The 24,092-nt window shown below is 37.2% G+C and overlaps 1 protein-coding gene across 1 annotated transcript in view; it reads right to left on the bottom strand.

Annotated features, from left to right (window-relative positions):
- The window catches only part of SYNE1 (spectrin repeat containing nuclear envelope protein 1), a 279,385-nt gene that overhangs the window by 54,078 nt on the left and 201,215 nt on the right, over window positions 1–24,092 (bottom strand). Inside the window, exons 96-114 of the mRNA XM_053974692.1 lie at window positions 23,206–23,340; window positions 22,485–22,591; window positions 21,296–21,446; window positions 20,349–20,483; window positions 20,032–20,187; window positions 19,006–19,215; window positions 17,620–17,721; window positions 15,827–15,946; window positions 14,101–14,301; window positions 12,728–12,901; window positions 12,147–12,278; window positions 9,308–9,504; window positions 8,211–8,343; window positions 7,648–7,830; window positions 6,676–6,825; window positions 4,970–5,146; window positions 4,211–4,366; window positions 1,307–1,462; window positions 403–573 (exon numbers count right to left, since the gene is read on the bottom strand). Coding sequence (XP_053830667.1) covers window positions 403–573; window positions 1,307–1,462; window positions 4,211–4,366; window positions 4,970–5,146; window positions 6,676–6,825; window positions 7,648–7,830; window positions 8,211–8,343; window positions 9,308–9,504; window positions 12,147–12,278; window positions 12,728–12,901; window positions 14,101–14,301; window positions 15,827–15,946; window positions 17,620–17,721; window positions 19,006–19,215; window positions 20,032–20,187; window positions 20,349–20,483; window positions 21,296–21,446; window positions 22,485–22,591; window positions 23,206–23,340 — 2,946 coding nt within the window. The remainder of the gene's footprint in view (window positions 1–402; window positions 574–1,306; window positions 1,463–4,210; window positions 4,367–4,969; window positions 5,147–6,675; window positions 6,826–7,647; window positions 7,831–8,210; window positions 8,344–9,307; window positions 9,505–12,146; window positions 12,279–12,727; window positions 12,902–14,100; window positions 14,302–15,826; window positions 15,947–17,619; window positions 17,722–19,005; window positions 19,216–20,031; window positions 20,188–20,348; window positions 20,484–21,295; window positions 21,447–22,484; window positions 22,592–23,205; window positions 23,341–24,092) is intronic.

The following is a 24,092-nucleotide window of genomic DNA, read 5'->3' as shown; positions in this document are numbered from 1 at the left end:
GTCATGTGAGTGCCTCAGCTCCTGGAACATTATTTTCTTTGATCATCTATCTACTGCATGGTTGGTGGGGGGCTAAAAATGTGATCTCAACATGCAACTGTAGCTCTGAAGCCTGATGAAGTAGCAAGAGAAACTTTAGTTTTTATGGCCATTAGCATGATTTCAAAACTTGTAACAATTTGATGGTATGGCTCAACATTATAAAGAACATCAAAAATCTAAAAAGAAAAAAACTATCCCAAATTAATTTTTCTGCAAAATGAAACATGCAGTGGCTGGTTTATAATGTGTTCTCTTAATGTAATATGATTTTAATGTGCTAGAATGTCTTCTACTTCTTACAAGCCAAAACCTATAGTTATCTGCATCCATGCAATGTCAGACAAAATTAACTCTTCTCACCTGAAGTTTATCAACTTGGACTTTCACAGCTTCCAGAGAACCAGTAAGAAGATAAAAACGGGACAAAGAGTATCTGGCTTCTGTCAGGTAACTGTTCAGTTCTTCATAAGCCACTTTGTAAATGCTCCACTGATCAAGAACAGATTGCAACAATATCTTCAGTTGGCTCACCTGGAAGGAGGAGTGAATAAACACAAAAGTAAATTAAAAGCGTTCAAGCTATTTGGGATTTTTTAAATTGTTCTCTTCCTTTGGATCTCACATGTTTCTTGCCCTAAATGCCTAATCTTAAACCTATTGGATAATGAAGTTTTGTACAACCATCAGCTGGGCTTACACTGGGAACTGTATAAAGTTCTACTTCATTTTATAAAGGTTGGATGGAAGGGACTGTGAAGATGTCAAAATTCATTTTACTTTGGTCTAAAGCAGGATCAAGAGAAATTTCTTGAGACTACATATATCCCTAAGACAGGGAAATCAGCCTATGGAAATCAGTAGAGAGGCTAGCACTAACACACTGCACTCCTTCTGAGAAGGCAGGGAGATGTCAATCAAACTTTGAAAGCTGAAAATCAATGCTGATCTCTTCCCTATTCTGTGAGACCTATGGGCTTGAAGATAATTTGAAGATAATTTGGCACCTTTACATTAAATATCAGGAAGCATCGAAAAAGCTTTAATTACAATGACTAAAATAATTGTTGAAACAAGAAATACCCATTTTATGTGGTGTGTACACACAAACTTGGGGATTGATGGCTAGAGAGATGGAAAGAGGGATACGATTCAGAATCTCTTCCCCTACAACACAGAAGAAATCCACTAGCTGCAGCTGTTCATTCTCCTTCTCCTCCATGACTTATTCCTAGAGCTGTAATTTTCCCCTTACGGATTCTTTTACCATGTGATCCAAATTGGCCCAGGAATGGTTAATTTCTTGCAGTGTATTCATAACAGCAGAAGAGACTTCTTCTTTCTTGTTCTGTACCAAAGAAAGACCACCTTTTTCTACATTTTCTACTTCTTTTTCCTTTGTTTTTATTGATTCTTCTAATTCCTAAAAAAAAAAAAAGAAAAAAAAAAAAAAAAAAGAAAAAAAAAGATACCTGAGTATTTTTGCTTGTTTAATTGGCTGAATTATACCTTAATCTAGAAAAGGTGCTTGTAAGCTCCTTAGTTTAAAAAATAGCAGACATGCTGGCATATTTTGACTTTTTATTCTCAAGGCATTCACAATTTATCAGCAATTTCATTGAATATTTTATGTTCCCTTTAAAGTCTAGCAGTTTGTTGTTGATTTAAATAGAAGTATGTCCTCTATATAAAACCTCTGCATAACTTTCCACTTTCTTGTAAGAATAGAAAACTCCTTAAAAATAGCCATTCCTAGGTGGGAAACTACCTATATAATTTCATAACATGGTTAAGGGAGATTGATGAAAGTCCTGCAGTGCTCTGACTCATATGGAAGCTCTGGGGCTTCAGGCAGCACAAACACTGAGTCTGAGCAGAGAGGGGCAGTAAGGCTTGCAGGCTTCAGACCAGCACAGATTTGTGTTCACCTGTCAGTATGATACAGAAAGCAGCCTGTGACATGACAGCAACCTTGTGTTACCACTACATTTACTAGTACACTATGTGATCTCAGGTTATTTTGTCATCTTCTGCAAGCCTACTCTTACTGAGAGAAACAGATCAACAGAGAAAGAAAAGAATACAACAGAACTCTGGTCAACCTAAAACCTCATGTCTCTCAAATTTCACTCCCTGTGAAACCCAAAACACAACAAGTGAACCAATGCCAATGCAATGACTTTACATTGTAGATAGTTGGGAAAGTTTTTGGAGTAAACAGAATTTATCCCTGCACAAATATGACACGCTTTTGTCTACATACGTATTTGTGAGAGCATATTTATGGCAATATTTATTTTCAGCCTTTTTTCTCCTGTATTATTTCACATTTCTTCAAACATTTAGCCATGACCTTGTTTCAGAGCACTGCCAGAGTAATACATCAATTTTTAACCAGCTGACAACACAAACACTTCTAAGTTGAACATAATAAATTTTACTTCCCAAAAAGTGGATTTTTGTACTGAAAAAAGTCATTTAACTTTATACAAGATTGCTCCAAAATTCAGAATGGGGAAATGTTGCAAACACCAAGACCAGCAAATATTTCTGGTTCTCTTTGCAAAGGGCTTTTTTATTCATAATTTAAAACTCATAACTGAATTAAAGATGCATTATTTTTTCTAACCTATGACGGGAAAAATGTTTAACTTCACTTATTAATATGACACTAAGCAGCAACTAACATTGGTTAAAAAATAAACTCCAGCTTTTGAACTAGTTGAACCGGATATCTGGGAGTGTCTGACACAGTTATTTCTTAAACAATTTGTTTCTCTGCTGATCAAAGTCTTGCCAGTCATAAATAACTCCCCAAGTGTATTTGCTAACTTCCCTGACCAAAAGGAACAAAAAAGGTGATAAATTAGATTCAGCTTTGAACTCCAGCCAAGCACAGACTGCTGATTATGTCAGGCTATGTTAAATTACCCTTGCTTCAGTTGTATGGGTTTATTGTGCTGAAGCCAAAGATACCTGAATTAAGAAAAAGCACTTCAGACAGGCTGAAAACTCAGGTCAACAATTTCAGAAAAAAATTTGACCTCCAACATATCTGGCCTAACCACCCTACTTGCCTTTACAGAAACAAAGATGGGTTTAATATACTGGTGAATATAGAGCAAATTCTTTTATACATTTCATTTCAATTTACAGCTGATCTCTTTATGAAGAGATGAATGCTAGATTACATTTGTCCCATTAATTAAATTCATGCAGGAGAGACACATAAATATAAACACACTTCCTCAATCCCTTTTATGGGGATGAGAACACCAAGATTTTGTGCATTCAGTTGACCTGACAGAGTTTTAATTTGATCTGGCATGAAATTTATTATATGGTATCCGGTAGGACAAATTATTTTGAACAAAAATTATGTGATGCTGATATTGTGTGGAAGTCTTGTCTATAAATTCAAAAGTATCTGTTCTGCCTATACACCTGTAAGCTTTAACTCTAGCCTAACAGTTCCAGAGGTAAGCTTCTTACTATTTAAATACGTGCTGCTCTGAGTAAGATGTTCAGAGACAACTGTGATACCCAGTTCACTGCTGTGTCATCCTTGTATGAATTCCATGTGAAAAACTGTGGTGGTTTTGAACTTATGTGCATTATGTATAGCTGCACTTTGCCTCATCTCACCTTTGCACATCATAATCATGACCCTCTTTCCTTTTCTGGATAGTTATAGATTTGGAAAAAAAAAAAAACAAGAAACAATTCCCAGCTTTCTGAATGAAAGCATAAAACTTCCTTGGATTATAGCATTTTTCTCTGAATAGTCAGGTGGAACACATGAGATAGAAAAAGAATAGAAAAAAGTGGGGCATGGAGGAAAGATATTGAAAAGGGAGAAAAAAAACATAAGACTGGCTAAACAGATGTGACAACATGTTCCTTTGACAGTCTTCTAGTTCAGTATGCCTGGCATGCTTTGAAATGTCCAGTGTAAAAATAACGATGACTTTAGTTGGTCTTACGAAACGTTGAGACATTACGGCTCCTTCCTCTTTTATTGCTGGCACCTTAGGAATGAAATCTCTTCTTTACTGAAGTCAAGAAGAGTTGAGTCTTCTGACTTCACCAATATGAAGATTTCGCATGGATTCATCAAGTGTAGTTTCAAACTCTTGGAAAGAGAACACTGTTATTTATAAGTATACATTACCTGACAGTCTTTCAAAGCATTCTGCACTGAAGCCTGGTCTCCAATTTTTTGTTGCTGTTTCAGCTTCTTCTCTTGGGTTTCAAACCAAGTTTTTAGGCACTGCACGTTATTTTCATATTCTGTCCAGGATTCCTGCAGACTTTCCAAGAGCTGGATCTGCAAAGAAAAATTAGTATATACTTTCTCATACAATTATCTTTACTGTTGGGTCAATTATATAAATCATTGAAGACCAATGCAAAGTAGTGCCTTCTTGGAATTCAGTGCTTTCAGAATTTAAAAACAGTATCTACATTCAAATCTAAATATATCTAGTATTTTTAATAGAATTAATAATAACCCTGGCTTCATTAAGATTGGGGAAAAGAGGGCAAAGGAATCATCTCACTGTGCTGTCCACTCCTTATAGGGAGGCATTGGAAAAGTGGAGGCAGACTATTCTGGGAGATATTCAATAAAAGGAGAAGATATAACAGTCACAAGTTGCAACATGGGAAATCCTGACTGGGAACAAGACAAAAACTTGTCCCTCACCAGAGTGGTTAAGCACGAATCAGCTACCCAGAAGAGTTTGTGGAATCTATCCTTGGAAATTTTCAAGATTCAGATGGCCAAGTCCCCTCTGATCTAACGGTAAAATTAGCTCTGTTTGAGCAGTAGATTGACCTAGGTGACCTGCCAAGGCTTCCAACCACTATAATCTTACTGTTCTATGCATTTTGGAAGTTCACTCCAGAACAGTTAGGTTTTTTTCTTTACCTTTTCAGTTATCAGGCCTTGCAGGATCTGCCAACGTCTGTTCATTGCTCCGAGCTGTTCTGCAAAATCAGTTTTGTCACTGCGTTTACTTTCAACATCCTGGCTGCTGATTTGAAGCACTGATTGGTTCACAAAGTCGACAGTCAACTGTTTGCAATTTAAATCTATCTTGAAACCCTAGGAAAAAAAAAAAAACAAAACAGAATAAACAAAGCAGCACGTAAGTATCACAACTTCTCACCTTCCTGCAAAACAGAGGAAAAATGTTCAACAGCAACATCTTTATCACAATTCAACTAGAAGGGTTTTTTAGCAATTGGCCAGGAATTAGAAAACAAGTCCCTTCCACTGTAAGAAAAGAGCAGGTTCAGAACCACTTGATGAAGTTCAATAGGCACAAGTTTATGGGACCTGATGAGATGCACCCCAGGGTCCTGAGGGAGCTGACTGATGCTGTTGCCAACCTACTTTCCATCATATTTGGAAAGTCATGGTGGTCAGGCAAATACCCAATAATTGGAAAAGGGGAAACATCACTCCTATCTTTACAAAGGGAAGAAAGGAAGATCCGGGGAACTACAGACTGGTTAGCCTCACTTCTGTGTCTGGGAAGATCATGGAACAGATCCTCATGGAAGCAATGTTAAGGCACATACAAGCCAAGGATGTGATCCAAGACAGCCAGAACAGCTTTTCTAAGGGCAGACTGTGCCTGACCAGTCCAGTGGCCTTATATGGAATGACTGCACCAGCCAACAAGAGAAGACGGACTGATGCTATCTGCCTAGAATTGTGTAAGTCTTTTGACACAGTGCCAAATTACATCCTTCTCTCCAAATTAGAGAGACATGGGTGTGAAGGGTGGACTATTCTGTGGATAGGGATTTGGCTGGATAGATGCAGCCAGAGAGCTTTGGTCCATGGCTCTGTGTCCACGTGGAGACTGGTGATGAGTGGTGTCCCTCAGGGCTCTATTCTGGGACCAGTGCTCTTTAATACCTTTATCAACGACACAGTAAGATCAAATGTATCCTCAGCAAGTCTGCAGAGGACATGAAGCTGAGCAGCACAGTTGATACAACTAAAGAATGGGACAGCATCCAGGGGACCTGGACAAACTTGAGAACTAGGCCCATGAGAACCTCATGAAGTTCAACAAGTCCAAGTGCAAGGTGCTGCACCTGGGCTGGGGAGATGAACTCATTGAGAGCAGCCCTGCAGAGAAGGATTTGGGAGTTCTCATGTTTAAAAAGCTGGAAATAAGCCAACAGCGTGCGCTCGCAGCCCAGAAGGCCAACTGCATCATGGGCTGCTTCAAAAGAGGAATGGCCAGCAGAAAGAGGGAGGTGATTCTGCCCCTTTGTTCTGCTCTTGCAAGACCCTGCCTAGAGTACTGCATTCACTTTGGCAGATCTAATAAGGTTTAATAATGTGCGTATTGCTTTGGATTTTCCTAGAAATTAAGGTAAGCATATTAAAAATTATATTTCTGCCATAAGTAAACAGCAGAGTAAAAGTAATTTTGGCTTCTTTTCCACAGTATCAAATATTTCGCAGTTCTAACTTGCATACAATTCCAACCACTATACAAAGTTGGTGAATTTTTTCCCCCTAAATCACTTGTATTTTACATATTCCTATATATTTAATTGTAGTAATAATGGGGATAATTCAAAAGGAAAATGAATAATATTTCCACTCAGTACCTTGTACTTCTGGACATAACCCTGAATTGCTTTCTGTCCTACTACATTTTTTATATTTTCTTCATCCTGCTGAATTACATTTTCCATCAGCGAAATCCAGCTCATAACTTCAGTGATGGCATGGCGAGAAGGAATTTTGTCCATCTGGAGCTGTTGAGATAACAGACTTTGAACTTGTGTTGTGAAGAAAATGGATAAGAATTCCTTGCTTTGCATTAACACAGTTTCAGTAGTTGATAGAGTACTGCTTGCCTGCATTTAATTACTCAAGAATATGTTCTATGACAATTTTAGGTGGACACATGTACTTTGCATTACAAGACAATTCAGAGAACTACAGAATGACATTGTTTTGTTTACTACCACAGACTCAGCTAAGATTTGTGACCCTTCCTCTCTCCCTGTAAATCACAAAGTTATTACTAACTCTGAGAACATTCTAAGTTATAAACTAAAGCAACAGCTTACAATGATAACCCCCTAGCAACTATATATTAAGACAACTTTTCAACCAGTATAATTCTCTAAGTTCAGCAGTATAGCATTAAAGCCCCAAAACTACACAACCAAAAGTATCCTATGCCTACACATACTAGCAAAAATCAAGAGTGTTTTTAGATCTATTTTGTCTTTCACAGATTTAAAAATAACCTATTCAATTTGAACAAAACCACTACCAAAACCTGACAGGGCACAAGGATGTGAAATCCCTTTTTCCAGAGAGCATACCAATGTGTTGAAAAAACCCTCACCTGTTCTTTGGTTAAAATTTAACAAATGTAACTATGATAGTCTGAAACTAACACTGATGCTTACTATACAGGCAGGATTTGAAACTAAGCATAAACTTTCCCACAATAAAATAGGAATAATTTTTTCTTATGGACAAACTCAGAAAGGAAGCAGCTAGTCAATGCCAACTGTACAGTCTTAGTTTTCTGGAATGTCAAAGGCCATCACTGGCTTTCTTACCTGGTGTAACTTCTCTTGTACTGCTGGGATCTGTGTGAGAAGCTCTGTCCACTGGGTTTCAATATGGGACAATCCTGCACGCAATGCAGCTGTATCTACTTTCTTAAGCCTGAGGAGTTGGTTCCCAGTACTCAGGACAGAAGATTTCTGTGATGATTTAGTATCCACTTCTTTTGAAAACTCCTGTAAGCAGAACCATTTTTTGTGGAAATAGTTAAGTACTTTTTAATTTTACTTAGCATTTTAGAATCTCAAAAAGCTAAGAATATCCTCCTTTCCCTTTAAAATATGTACTTCCTATTAGTATTCACCAGCTATACTTCAGAGTAAGTTAGAAAAAAAAATTGTTCAGTCATAAAACTCTTTTCTGTTTTCAGAATCCTCAAGATTTACAATCCTTGCATGCAGCAAAGAAGTGCTTAATGTGCATACAACACTAGGTTTTTGAAGAAGAGCTTACCTACATATTCATCAATGAAAAGAATAAATATAACCATTTGATTAATAAACTGTTTAATTGTAATTGGAGAGAAACCGGTGTCCCAGGTTCATGAACAACTTACCAAAAAGGAGTTCAGGTGGTCTCGGACTGTTTCTAGTTCCTGAGGAACAGTCAGAGACTGCTGGCTCCAAAACTCAAGTCGCTCCTTTGCAGATTGCAACCACTGTGTCAATTCATTTGATTCGCTCTGATACCTGGCAAGATGTTTAAAGAAGAATGAAACAGTCATTGCCACTCCTTGCCTCCCACTGAGCAGTCTTTCCTGTGTTAGAGGAAGATACTGAATGCCAGATTTGAAATTTTATTTTTATCAAATTTCAGAAAAACATAATTTAATTTTACGGACAGGCATGGTATCAGGAAGTTACTATTTTAGCCACTATACTCACAATTTCTAATGCTGCCTTAGTTTTTTGCCTTTAGAAAAAAGTTTAATGAAGGACAGTAAATAGGTCCCAAACCTCTCTGGATAAGCTGTAACCCCACCCAATGCACATAAACAGACTTTTCACTTCCATTAGAAGGTTCAGTCTTCCTAAATCTTTACCAAAAGGTATTTCAGAGCAGAAACTGAATTTTTTTTTTTTCAGAAATCATCTCCATATTTCACGTGCCAAGCAACTAAGGAGATAACAGGAGTGTCCACACATAAGCCAGGGATTCATAGACAAAGCTTTTATACCAATTAGATAATTAATTTCAAAAGTAGCATATGAACATTAGTAAGGTACCAAAAGCTCCCTTCCATATATGCAATGACACAGACAAGAACCCAGAACTTGCAATGCATTGACTAAAACATGCTGAGACTACTCATGTTACCCAGCAAAGCATACAACTTTTCTTATCAACCTGTATGCACACAGGGCTTCTAAATTAATCATCTAAGAAAGTATTTTCTGATTTCCTTGCACCAGCTTTTATCTTCTACATCTTTTACTACAAGTGAGAGAGTATTTTCTATGGTAGAGCAGTAGAGCTATGTAGAGCTATGGTAGAGCAGTAGAACTATGACATACATCTCAAAGTACTTTCTTTTAAATGTTGAATCAAGTATGTGTGGGTCCAGAATGGCTTTGACCTGAAAAGCATAGGTGAAGAACTTTGAATACAAAGTTCCATTACATCAGCATTACCATACCATTACATCAGCATTACCTTGTCCAGTGCTTCAGTATTGTCTCCAGCCTGTGAAGCTCCTTGGTGACTTTGCTGGTGTTACTTAACCAGTGTTCTCCTAGCTGGTTCAGTTGACCTTCCAGTTCTGAGCAGCTAACAGAAAAAAGGAGCCTCTTCCCATCATCTAGCACTTGGTATAACTTAGGCTGGTATTCAGTCAGGTTAGATCTCAGATGCTGTAATGACAGAGGAGATGGTTAGATAACTGCAGGTCTCTTCTACCACACTTTCTCACACTTTCTTACTTTCCTTTTACTGCAATTTGTTGCATATCCTGTGTTACCACAGAACATCGATTTTTTCCTCTGCTGCAGCTCTAGAGCTCCCCAAGAATCATCATGCAGTAATCTGCTCAAAAGCTGAACATGTTGCCACAAACCCAATCATGTCAATATGTCTATTGGTTCCTCCTTATGATGAACTCCTTCTTTGTGTAGATATCCTAAACTTGAAAAGAACCTTTGTGGGGCAACACCATTTCTAATAGAAATTGATTAAAAATACCGGAACTAATTTACGATCTGCTGAAAACCTACCATCTACTGCAATGAACATTAAAGATGTCCAATATAAAATTATTAACAGTGGTTCCTCTTCAGCCCTTCCAATGCCTATCTTCAGCTCTCTGGACATCTCACTCTTTTACTGATCTACCCTCCTGCTCTTCAAGGCTACAAAACAGAAGATCACCCCATCCATCCAAACCCCTGAACACAGAGACCAATTTTTATTGCACAAGAAAGCAAAAAAGGTAATGAAAAAGGAAAAGTTCTTAATGCTATAATCCAGAATGAACCTGGAACTGAGACAGATTTAATTTAAATGGTGACTTGTGGATGACTAAATAATTTGCACATGTGGGCAAATATACCTTTTAAATTCCACTATCATTACCCAAATAGTATGGATTTTAAAAACATCTTGTACATTAATATAAGGTTGAGGATAAAATGTACATGCATTCCCATTTTTCAGTTCTGATGAAAGTAATCTGAATATAAAAGGTACAAAACTACCAATCTTATAGTGAGTATATTAACTTTCTATCACTCTTACTTCCTCTTTCACAAAAATAGTTTTTAATAGATTAAAAAAATTATATATTTGTGAGTCTGTGTATTTACACATAACATATATACAAAAAAAATCCTAGACAGAGGCTTAAAAAAATTTAAGATAATAATAAATTTATTATGATGGATTTTAAAGCTAAATGTGGCCAATTAATAAAATCTATGACATAATGGAATACAAGAATCTGGATTTGAGCAACCTAGTTTATGTAACTGAAAAAAAAAAAGAAGAAAACTAATTTAGGGTCAGGACAAAAATAAACAATGCCTAGCATCAAACAAAACCAAAACAACTACACAACAGATTGCTTTAATTGTCCTCATGCCATACGAAAAGCAGAAAGTTGTCTGGTAAAATAACCAAAAAGATGACAACACAAAGTCAATTTTCAAGAAAAATTTGACAGACATTTTTCTGTAAAACAAAAAAGAGAATGAAAACTAAAATGTCTAGTATAAGGAGACAAAAACAAACCACTAGACCAAAGAAACAGGATGTTGTAGAAAAACGGTATTTAAACTACTTGTTGCATTTGGGAAGGAAGGAAGTTTGAGGAACCACAGGCTGTTCAGCCTCACCTTGCTCTCTGGAAAGATCATGGAGCAAATCCTCCTGGATTCCATTTTCAGTGACAAAAAGGACCGCGAGGCGACCACGAGGCGACAGCCTTTTATAACAGAATTACTGTCTCTGTGGATCAGACTGACTTCAGCATGGCCTTTGACAGCATCTCCAACAAGACCCTCCTCTAGCAGCAGAGAGAGCTCAGGCTGGATAAATGGACTGTTTGGTGGGCTGAAAATGACCTGCATTACCAGTCTCAATGCTAGTAATCAAAGGCTTGATGCCTGGCTGGCAGGTTGCAATGGGCAGAGCACTCCAGAGATTACTGGTATTTTAACCCAAATACCTTCAACACCTTAACGGCAGACAGCATTCCCTCAGTAAATCTATGGATGACACTAATGTAGGGAGAGTGGTTGGGACAAAAAATGGCAGACTGATTCCAGAGATTCTTTATTAAACTTGAGGTTGGAGACAGCAGAAACCTTGGAAGGCTGAAGAAATGCAATGTCTGCACCTTGGGCTGACTAGCTGTATCTCAGTACAGGTCAGGAAGGAAATTGGTAGTATGTTTAACCTGGCAGCTTATCAAGCAAGCCACAGCACCGGCCTATATTAGGACTGTGAAAACCAGATGAAGTTATTTCATTATCCTCATCTAGGTGGTGCTGATGAGGCCAAGTCTACTCCATCTGACTGTGCTCTGACCCATGTCTCACTGAGCTGAGGAAGAAGGAAGTAGTCAGGGTCCGGTATAGAACTACTAAGTTATTTAGGGACCTAGAGCACATGCCCTTCCCAGAGAGGCTGCAGGAAATATGCTTGCTTTTAGATTGGCAAACAAAGGCCAGTCTAACAAAGATCTACAGCTGTTTGAGGTAAAATTAAAAAGATGACAGAAATAGATTCTCCTCAGTAGTGCCACGCTATATGAAAAGGACAATGGTGACAAGCCGAAAGTTGATGTTACTGACTGGACATTACAGAAAACCTTTTACAGGAGGTCTTGGTGCAGGACTGCAACAGGTCCCATGGTCAGCTGTGGGATCTCCTACTTTTGAGCTGTTGCTGATCCAGCCCGTGACAACGGTAATACTTCAAGCGGGTGGCTGGACTAGATAACTGTCAAGAGATCCCTTCAACCTCTCTTTTCTGCAGAGAATGTCTACAAAACACCAACCTGAAAAAGTGTAATCCGGTCTCTAAGTCTGTCCTCTGTCTCTTCTACCAAACCAACAATGGGGATATTTCCTTCAACAGACTCCAGCTGTCTGGTGAGCTCCTGGTAGTCTTCATCCAGATGCATCCAGGTCTACAAGCACAAATTATCCATGTATATGGTGAATCTGGGTATCTAGAAATTTTATTACTTTTTTTTTTTTTATCTGAAGTCCTACAGCTTTCCAACCTATATGGTTGGAAAGTACAGAAATAACAGCACAAATGTCCAGTGGACCTGTAAAAGGACACCATCCCTGTGACAAGCTCAATTTTTGGTAAGAACACATGGATAAAATTGTCATGCTCTCCTTAACCAGCTAAAGCTAAGCAGCTCTTTAGACTTAGAGGAACATAACTTGTGCCACCCTAAGGTCACAACAGTTAAATAGAAAAGACTACATGTAGTCTATCAGTGCTTTGTGTGTATGACAAAATGGACTGATGCTCATCAATTCTGTCCAAGCACAGGAAATCAGCGTTATAGAATATCCTGGTGGTTGATCACAATGGAAGTATAGAAAAGGCCACAGAAATTCTCACCTCTAGAATGTATTCCAGCTCCACACCTCGTTTATGAGCCAGCTTTAATACAGCTGAAGCTCGTGTCATTATCTCCGAATGTGACTGAGTTTCCTTCAAGAGGGCAAGGCTACTCATCTTTCTAAAAAGTGTTTCTGTCAGGATCATGTGAGACTCCAACCCTTGAAAATATTCCTGAAAAATTCAGATGTGAGGGAAAGGGAGAATAGAAAAGAGAAAGTGCAATTGTTACTCAATTCATTACCACTAAAAAAACATTTTAAGACATAAGCAATACAATCAAGTATCTACAGAGAATTAGGTAAAGCTTTCACTTCACAACATTTCACAAAATCCAACATAATTTAAAGACACTGGTCTATTCAAAGAAAGGAGTCAGTCATTCTTTCCACACAAATTCCATCCTGACCCTAGTTCCATAAACAAAACCTGCTTAAATCAGATAAACAACCCCAAAAATTTCTGCCTAATGAAAATGTGAAAAATACTTGTCCTACTTGTGGATGCTATTACTAAATGTAAATTTCTGTTGAAAATAAATGGAGTGGTGGATGAAATTGCTATGTAGCATGATAGGACAATACTAGAAACTTGTTATTAGAATAATGAAGAAAATGCCTTCAACAAAGCATTTGAAACAGTCTTTCAGAACAGTTCACTGGCTGCAATTTAAAATACAGTCTGGCCCACCATTCTGAAAACCTCCTGAATATTTAGGAACAGAAGGTTAGCAATTTGCTCTTCATAAGTGTCTTGGCTTCAGCTGGGATAGAGTTCATTTTCTTCTTAGCAGCTGGTACAGTACTGTGTTTTAGCTTTACTATGGGAATAATGTTTATGACACACTGATGTTGCTGAGTAGTGTTTACATCAAGTCAAGGACTTTTCAGCTTCCCTTGCTCTGCCATTGAGGCAGTGCATGAGGAACCTGGAGGGACCATGGTCAGGACAGCTGACCTGAACATGCCAAAGGGATATTCCATACAATAGAGCATTATGTTCAGTATATAAACTGGGGAGGGGGGAGTTGTCTGGAAGCTGCTGATTTCTTCTTGGGGACAGGTTGGCTATTGGTCAGGAGATGGTGAACAACAGTATTGGACATAATTTATTTATTTCTCTTGTGTTTATTTCTCTCTCACCTTCCCATTACAGTTATATTGACTATTGCAAATATTTTTATTAGTGCTATTAGTAGTAGTATTCATCTCTCAATCCACAAGGCTTACCTTTTCTTTCTGATTCTCCTTCTCCCCAAGGAAGGAACACATAAGGAGGAAGCAGCTATGTGGTTCTTAGTTTCCCGCTAGGGCTAAACCATGACAACAAGCTTACAGTCATTACTAGTCCTGAAATATGTCCTGGTTTCTTACCTTATGTTTTTCAAGCAGTGACTGAACCTCTTCCTTGGAAGAAACAATCATTTTTTGGTCACCAGCCATTTTTTCTTGGCCTGTTTCTACCAGGTCAGCCAGGTCCTGCAAAGCCCGCTCATACTGCCTCTTCAGAGCCATATTCTGATTCAGATCACTCCGCCTGGATCCAATGATCATCAGCAGCTCATCATACTTATCCTGGGGGGCAAAGGGCAGCAATGGTAATTCGTATTTCACACCTTACAGGTCTTCCTAGAAGCAGCCTAACTGTCCCTGTACTTTCTGGGAATACTGGCAGAATAACATTTATTTCCAGCTCAAAAAGAGTTTGCAGATATACTGACTTCAATGATAAATTAACTCACCGTTTAAAGACAGAAAAAATAAGCAAGACCTGCAACTCTTTAAAGTACATGCATTTGGGGAAAAAATAGCAGAATTCCAAAGGCTTACGTAAGTAGCAAAGGTTTGGCTTAATGCATCAAAAATCAGTGGCTACCATGCAATGCAGATGCTGTTTACATTTTACTTTTTATAATGCAGAGGATTGCATGGATTCCATCATGGATACAGACCATAGGCATCTCAAAGTCAGGTTTGTTTCCTTCTCCTTCCCCAGAATCTTACTGGTAGCAACCAAGATACATACAACTTACTGTAAAAACCAAAACAAGCCCACACTTTTGATCTATACAAGACATTCCAACAACCAAAATATCTCTACGATCATCCAGTGCTACAATAAAGTGCCCACCCTCAGACTACAGCTGGCTCTCCCAGCCTTAAACAGAAAATTGTGAGAAGCAAAACTGTCAGAAAAAGCCAAAGGAAGGCTTTTCTAAAAACTGAAATGAAGGGGAGGGGGAACATAATGGCACATAAACTGAGAAAAAAAATAAAAACCAAACTAAAAAACAAAACAAAACAAAAAAACCAAACAAACAAGGAGGAGGCACTAAGACCAAAAGGATAAAGAACTGGGCAAAAGACACATTTCTTAGTGATTTATTTCTTAGTCATTAATTTTTAATTGATATCACTGTCTAGTTGGCTTGATAAGTTTATGGTCCAGTTTCAGCTATTTTATTTGCTTCCAATTTATTATGTCATTGTAAATGGTAGAATTCATTCATAAACCTTCTCCTTGATATTTCCTCAAGCATTCCCCTGCATCAGGCAAACTGCTCAAAAAGGACTTTATCAACAGGTTTACAGAAGTTGTGGATCAATTGCCCACATGTATTAACATGTCAGGTGCTCTAGCAAAAGCAGAACATATCCAGTTTCAGGTCTCACTTCACTCTCCATCCTCCTTTACCCCCTTCCTGCTTTGAATGACAGATATGACAGTACTCAACCACAGGTCATGAGACTCTGGTGAGAACAGGGATGAACCTTCAGCAGACAAATTTATGTTTACATGCTTAATGTCATCTGTGTGAAAAGGGAGTGGATGAGACAGAAAACATGGCTTTGTAGAAAACATGGTTTTTACAATTAATATTGCTAATATCAGAGATGTTAGAAAATCTGAAGAGGCAAAATTGTAAAACTAGGTGAATCAGATAGAACACAATCTTTTATGCACATCACCACACTGAAATGCCTTAAAATCCCTTTTCCTAAACTGCTTGATGAAAAATAAAAAGAAGCATTCCTTTGATAACACAGGTGAGAAAGGTGATAGGATGGACAGGTCTAGGATGGAACTAATGAACAATACCTGGATCTTAGACAACTCTTGTACAGAAGGTTGGTCAATTTGTAGCTTGTCTATACGCTTCTTTAATTCATTGATTCCAGCATCTAGTTCCTTTAAACCTTCTTCTGTCTGCAGTATGACCTGTACATGAAAATTACATTGCTTAGTTTTAAGTTTCAATAACAGTAGTGTAGCTGCCCTATGATCAGATATTTTCTGCTTGCAGTACTAATCACACCTTCAATGTATTGAAATTTTAAAGGATGCTATGAAGGAAACATATTAATTAAAAGTTGGGAGAGCCCAGTTTTATTCTTAAAGTTAAATAAGCATATCATTATTATTTTTTAATAACAAGCTGTTTTAGTATCATATAAAATACTATGCTTAGTACTTTTCATACCAAACTTAGCTATGAATTTCCATGTTTTTAACTATACAGTAGAGGCTAAAAATAATTTTTTTTAATGTAACAATGCCATTTAAAGAATTTTTTTTATTAACAGTCATTCCTGTTATCTCTGAGCACCAAATAAACAACCATCACAGCAGAACCCATGTATGAAAGCAAAGAGCTCTGTGTAGTTCCCTTTCAAGACTTGGATGGGGCTAAAGTTACTTGTACCTCCCCTTTTGCACTTGGAAAACTACAATTTAAGAACACAGACTGGAATTTGCTTCCCTAGGTCTCTGCTGAAATAACACATGCAGATTATAACAAAGTTAAAAGTGCAAGGTAGATTCCTGTACTCAAAGTGCTTTGTTGAGGCCCTTCCTGGAAGCTTCCTATCCAAATATTTTTAAACTATGTATGTGAAGTAGAACTCCTGCCTTTCAGCAACATGGAGTTTGCACAATACAGTCACTAAACTGCCACTTCATGCAACTGAAGTCACCAGGCTGATTAAGGGCTTTATTTCTACTTTCCTGACCATATATTGAACAAGCAGCAATGCTTTTAAATCTGAATGCTTTATCAGCCAAGGGAGATTTTCTGAAACAAACAATTTCATTTGCTTTTGTTACCAGGTTGTTTTCCTAGCTGGTAGTTAAATTAATCATACTGGAAATAAATTTTTGCCAATGTTTGTCATCACAAAAGATAGAAAAGAAAGACACAGTGTGACCTCTCTTTTTCATACAGGAGATGTAAACTCCTTCAAAATTTGAATGTCAGGTATATAAAGTCAAGTATTTCTCTTTAGCTGAAGGGTAAGTCTCTTCCATTTAGCCACCTGCTGGCACCAGACATCACTAATAAGAAATATCTATAAAAAGTAGCCCTTAGCATACTTCATTCATTTTTCTCATTAGCAAAACAGAAACAAGAAAACAGGATATACTTATTCAGATAAATAATTATTCATCAGGCCATTCCTGATAAAGAAATAATAATTACTGCCTTAAATTAAAATGAGTAAAATTAAAGACATCACTATAAACCAGTGAGCAGGAAAATGTCCTTGGTTACTAATAAAGTCTAATAGTCAAACAATTTAGCAAGACTCTGGACTTTTTTTGCTTATTGAAGTTTTCTTTTTTTCAAATACTGCCCAGTATAAGCCTAACTAGGTAGAAAGTCAGCTGGAGAGATGAGAGAGACACTTCTGCTAGGGTTTTTTTGTTGTTGTGCCTTTTTTTTTTATTTACTTATAAATATGTGTAATACACTCTTGGACATGCTTATTTTCCTATACTTAATGTGAACATGTATGTTCTCCCATTTAAAGGAACTGTCCTCTAGAATCCATTTATACTTTGGATAAGAACTTTACTTCTTCCCCTCTCCCCAAGTGACAAATACATGGTAGTACCTGCATTTGTTCTGTTTCTGGTCTGTCAGCTGCCTCTGCTAATTTCTGTAGAAGTAAGTATTTGTTATCAGCCACCGATGTAAACATGAGCTTCAGATCATTCTACAGGAGACAAAACCAACAAATTACAGCCAGTCACAGCACAAAACAACTGAAAAATATTCCATGCTTCAAAGAGTTTAAAGCATTAAATATTACATGGTAGCACTATAGCATAAAAACTATTCAAAAAGCATCATAATTAGCCAATGCAGAACATTTAATATTGCTGAAAATCCAGCTATGGAAACTAAGAGCAAAAGTGACTCATATTTAAAACATATCCCATGAACACACTTCTACTTTTGCCTTCCAATTAAATGATTAATTACCAAGGGTCATTATCTCCATGTAAAAAAAATTCTTGTGCAGTTTATTCAACCACATATGATTGCAAACAAGCTTGGTTTTACATTTTAAGGCAAGTTGTTTTAAATTACAAACTTGAGCTAATATAACACATAAATAAACAGGACCTCCACACATTACAGGGCTAACCACAAGCTGAAACTTTTAGAATATTTTATCAGAACAGACACATAAATATTACTTAACAATTTTGCTTAAATACAATCAGTCATCTTTTTCTTGCACTCATCTCAACAGAAAATTATCAGCGCATTTTTCTGAGACTTTCAGCATTACATAAGAGGTGCATTAATGATTTAGTATTTATTTTTACATTCAGTAATTATTTTAAATACTGAAAATCTCTAAGAATAATGCAATGAATTCTAGTCAACCTTGATGTCATCAGCAAAGGGAAGTCTTTCATTGAAAAATGGGAGACTGCAGAGGAAAGATTATGGAGTTTGAAAGGAAATCTAGTAGTAACATTCTATGCAAAGGTGACCCTAATCTAAAGACACAGGAATCTTTTTTTTTTTTTTTTTTAATTTATGAATTTTTAATTTAAAAAAAAAAACCCATACTGAAGGGCTTCATATATTAATGACAATGATAACAATAATAATATGAGGTAAGGTAGAGACCAAGTAAGATCTGAAAGCATTTCTCAACTCTGTTTGAAAAGTTTTCTGAAAGTGCACATTTCTCCACTTATCAGCATTTTTTCATACTTGCACAACACAGCCTTCCTTTTATGTAATGCCAGCAGGCTGAGACAGCACGGAAAAATTATCACTTTACAGTATGAGTTTTAGAAGCCTCCTAGTGAGTTTAAATTTTGAGTAATTATTAGGGCATCAAATTTTGCATCGCTTGAGAAACTTGATTTTTCAAAAAAAAAAACCCTGCGACAACCTTGTTCTTTTGATTTGGTACCAAAAATCCACAGCCTTTATATCCCCATTTGACATACATCTCTGTTAATTCATCACTTCATACCTTGAATGTGATAATTTGCTGGAGCCGTCCTTTCATCTGGTGGCATCTCTGATTTACCACTGACTCCAGTAAGCTCAGTCTTCTCAAGAGACAATCCAAAGTGTCTTCTATAATAACTCTCTTATCACTACTCTCAGGAAATATCTGAGCAAACAAATTCTTGTTCTTATCCACTTCTTCTGTTATGTCTTTGATTTCTTTGGCAAGAGACTAATTTTGTAGAAAAACAGAAGTGACAATCAGACATTCTGGAAAGCAGGCAAACATTGCCATAACCATTGTCAATTTTACAATGATGTAGTGAATTTTTTACATTGCTGGTATACACACATACTAGAAAAAGATGGAAGCTACAGTAATTTCTGATAGTAAAAATATTCCATACTCCAAGGAAAACAAGTGCTGGAACAAAATTATGTAAAGCCACAGAAAGATCTGGGTTGGATTAAAAGTCATCTAGTCCAACCCTCCTGAAGTAAATATGGACATCTTCAACTAAATCAGGATGCTCAGAGCCCTCTCAAGCCTGAATTTGAATGCTTCCAGGGATGGAACATCCACCACCTCTCTGGGCAACTTGCTCCAGCATTTCCACACTCTCATTTTGAAAGATTTCTTCCTTATATCTTGTCTGAATCTATCCTCTTCAGTTGAAAACCATTGTTCCATTGTTCCTTGCCTCTCTCTCTCCCCCCCACCACTCAATTCTTTCTGCCTCCCTCACCCCTAATTAATGTTGATGAACCTGTGCTGTTTCTATATCCAAGAGTATCCCTCCCTCTTTTTCACTGTTTCAATTTCAACAATGTGGTGTTTGCTAATACTTACAGAAGATGTTAAACAGAACAAAAAGTCTATGCTTTCTGCAACATTCTCTACACAGTCAACTGCAGAATGCTGCAGTTACACAGAGATTATGTCAGCGACATGTCACTTATCCAGGATTCTAACACCTTTGTTCTAAACACTACATAAAATGCACACTTATTGACAATTAAAAGAAAGTCCTACTCATGGATTTCTCACCTCTTGCTTGCAGAGGTAGGTTTCTGTTTCTTCTTCTGGCAACAGAGCTGTAGCAACAAAGACTTGCTCTTCCACACCATCCAACCACACAGACGTGGCAGTGACACCATCATACAGCTTCTGTTCAAGATGCAGGGTCTCCTCCACCCGTCCAGCCTGGGCAAAAGGAATCAGAGAAGTCCAGCACAGAAGTACAAGGCAGTCTTCCTAACTTCTAGTATTTGGGAAAGGCCTGGATTTCCAGGTCATAGCTGGAGGAGTTTTCCCTGTTAATGTGGCTTTGCTGTAGGACAGATATAAAGACACTTGAAAATTACCTCAGATGAGACATCTTCAAAGGCCTGATTCAATTCAACCAGTACTGGTGACACTAAGGATTTATCGTCATCCTGTGTCTCCTCCTTATACAAAGGCATTCCAGGTATTAATCTGTTTGGTCGGCTATAAAGCTGCTGAGAGAGAAGCACTAATTAGGTTGCATCTACCATATGTAGGGCACAAAATTCAACTGTACAGATTCCCTACTGACTGAGGCTATCACTTGCTAATACTCATGGTCCTCCCACAAATGCTCCATGTCATTAATATTTTGCATAAATATTGCTCAGCAGGAGGTTCGCTAGAAATGCAGGGCAAATGCTTGTAGCCAGAATTAAAAATTACTAGTTTTTACCAAAAAATATAATCAATAACTGTTTAATTAATACAAGGTATTTAGAACTTTGGAAGCTGATTAATGGAGTGTTATACAAAAAAAGAGTGGATTTTGGTCTCTTAACAATAAAATGGAAGATGTATGTCAATATAGACTTTGGTTTGTCACCAGTTTAACTGATTAATCCCCATTTCTTTCAGTAGAAATACTGTTCCTGAAATTCCTCACCCACTAAGATCAAGAATTGAATGTAACCAATAAATTCAAACTGAAAATAACAGTTTTCCTCTACGCTGTTGCCAGAGTAATGATCACTTCCAGAGGGATGATTTGTTACAGAATTATCCTGAGTTAGATAAGTAGATAAACATTTTGTCTGAGCTCTTTCTTCCTTTCTAGTTCATTAACCTGATGGGAGTGCAAATCAAATCACTTTTAGCATGAGCAGTGCTGGTGCCAATATTTAACAGTTTTTGAAAGTGTCACAAAAATAAATTGCTCCATATCTCATGCATTAACTACAGCACCTTAATGGATCTACATATTGTACCTCTTGTTGTAACAACTACTTTCAAAGAGAAAATGGAAAGAGAAATTTTAAAAAGCTACCAGCTGTTCTTTTTCCAAAGCTTTCTGGAGCAGTCTCTGCTTGGTACTGAATTCCTGGTTTAGGCTTTCCCATTTCCTCTTCATCTGTTCTTCAGATGATGGCTTCTCACCTTCTAAGACTAATTCCTCAGAGAGTACATCAGGCTTCTCACTGAATCAGAAGAAGCATAAAGGTTTAATAAATGCAGAAGTTATAACCATTTAAAGTTATAGTTTTCCATTAGGAAATTCTACATTTAAATTAAGAGCTACTTTTTAAAGCTCTGACTTGTTGATTTTGGTTTTGTTCTTCTGAAAATAAGACAAAGGCTGGTTTGAACAGCAAGAAATTCTTATCTGATGAAATAAAATGTACTTTCAAAAAAGACTGTTTGAAGTTGCAAGTACCCAAAATGAGTAAAAAAATCCCCAAACCAGACTGAATATATATGACATTGAAATGTAACCTATAAAGAGGTTTTAGTTCAAAGCATGAATTAAAATAAATATTTTATCTGACTCCTTCCTCACCTCCTTTCTCAAAATGGCATACATAGTTTAATGAGGGACAAGCGTATGAGTTTAGCTTTGGTAAACAGTTAATCACATTTAGAATTTTCTGTTTGGTCCTTTGTTTGTGGGAGTTTTTTTGGTTTGGTTTTTTTGTTGCTTTGTTTTTTTGGTTTTTTTTTTTTTTTTATTTCTGTAGTATACCATCACTTGACAGAAGTAAACCTCAAACAGAAGGAGACTGGTTAAGTACTTTCTGGCATTAGAATTAAGGCTTCAAAAGGAGAAATACTTGCTAAGTGCAGGAAAAATAAAATTAAGCAATGAGTATCTCATCTGGAAAGATCTGTTACAATGGTAGGTGCCAATGTTTGAGGTAGATGTGAATCACACACCAGTGCTGGTCCATAAAGTTACAGTAACTGCTTGTCTAATGAGTCTCGCTAGTCTTTAATTTTAGTGTGATTCCTGATAATAAGAATTAAAGGGCATTTCTAAATGCTGAAGGTGATCTATTATCACAAAATAGTTTGTGTATTATCAGACCCCTGAATTATAAACCAGGACTCTAGTAGCCTAGGTGCTTTATAAAATGATAAAACAAAAATAAGAGGGCTATGAGCAGAAGAGGCATGTAAGCATAGGGATGACAAAGTACAGTCATAGAAATTTATTTTTTGAACAACACACGAAAGCACACCTTATAGACAGCCCTTCAGTAGAGCTTTGCTGTGTTAGGATCTCTCCTCCACGGCACGCTACCGATCGAAGCAGATTCTTCTGCTCTTCTAGTTCCTGTTCCAGCTCCTGTAACACAGCAAATTACAAAAAACAGAACAAATCTCAAACAGACTGGTTTTGCCTTGGAAGGATATGTCTACCTTGTTTAACTGTCATGCCAAGTTAGCTGAGCTACTTCTGAAATGGCTTGCCTGAGCACCAAAAGTAGTCCAAAATCTCCAGCCAGGGCCACAGAAAAATTGGGTATGTAAACTGGATTACTGAACTAATTAACTGATACAATGCACTTTCTGGAACCTACCCTAGTGAGAATATCTTCAAATCATTCAACACAATATATAACGTAATATGCGTATCTTTGCTTGTATAAAGACAAAGTTATTATTTTGAATATTATAATCTCTCCTTAGAGTAACTTAAATGGTTGATTCCATTTTATTCTGCTGATGGACAAATTTTATTCTACTGTTTATGTGAACTGACCCTGGTCATCCAGGAAGTCTAGCCTGCCTGACTGTAACAGATATAAGATAGGGAACTCAGATGCATCATTACCAAAGCAGTGAGTATGAAACAGTGTAAAAATGAATATTTCAGTGGAAATATTAACATGAATGGCTCAGCTATAGCATTAAGTGCAATCTAAAGATGGGAGTAAAAGAAACCAACAGAATACCAACTTTCTGCTGCTGCAGGGTACTCTGCTGCTGCTGTGAGCGAGTAGTTCTTGCTTGCGCCAGCCATTCTTGAACACTGGGGCTTTGTGAGGAAACAAAGTCCAGATCACTCTCCTCCTTTTCTTGTAAAGATCCCTGCTTTAAGAAAGAGACATTAAGATTTAAAAAAAATCTCCTACATTGTTAGAGAGCAGGCAGGTTCAGCTCATCTAAGCAAAATCTCTCAAGTTGCTGGCTCATGTAAATTCTGAAGTGAGCAATGACTTTAGATTTCTGACTTTTACTGGTTTTTTGGTTACAAGCAAGAAAAGCATCCCTAAAAATGTAAAAATAAACATGCATCATTGCACTCAGCAGAATCAGAGACCACAGGTCAGAGACCTTGGACTGATGTGTTTCTAAAGACTGTTCTGCTTCTAAAAACCAGCCTTCACCTGTAAAGGAGGATGCAGCTTTACCTGGCAAATGCAGGGATTCAGTGGTTTGTTTTTGCCAGGTTTTTTATCTAATTAAAGCAATTTTTTTTTTTTTTTGGTCTAATTGAAAAGGAGAAAATTCTGGTTGTCATTCCAGTCAATATTTATCAGTAAGTACATAACTCTACATTCAGCAGAAACACACTGGGTGAACAGCAGATGAAATATGAACAGCAGAGAAAGTAAGAGAGATCAAACCACAGACTGTTAGAACAGCACAGCAAAAGCAACAGTTCCTTCCATTCATATTTCTATCATGTTTTTCCAACATGAGTGATTAGACAGGTTTTCTGTGTAAGCAATGCAAAAAAGAGCAAATGCCTTAATAGCTCAAAAAATGTATTATCAACTTCTTAGCTTCCAAAGTCCATGTTATCTGTAAGTTTAAGTAATTTTAGCAGCCAATGTACTCAA

The sequence above is a fragment of the Vidua macroura genome, chromosome 3, assembly GCF_024509145.1.
Source record: "Vidua macroura isolate BioBank_ID:100142 chromosome 3, ASM2450914v1, whole genome shotgun sequence".
Classification (NCBI taxonomy): domain Eukaryota; kingdom Metazoa; phylum Chordata; class Aves; order Passeriformes; family Viduidae; genus Vidua; species Vidua macroura.
This window is presented reverse-complemented; position numbering and strand designations above follow the sequence as displayed.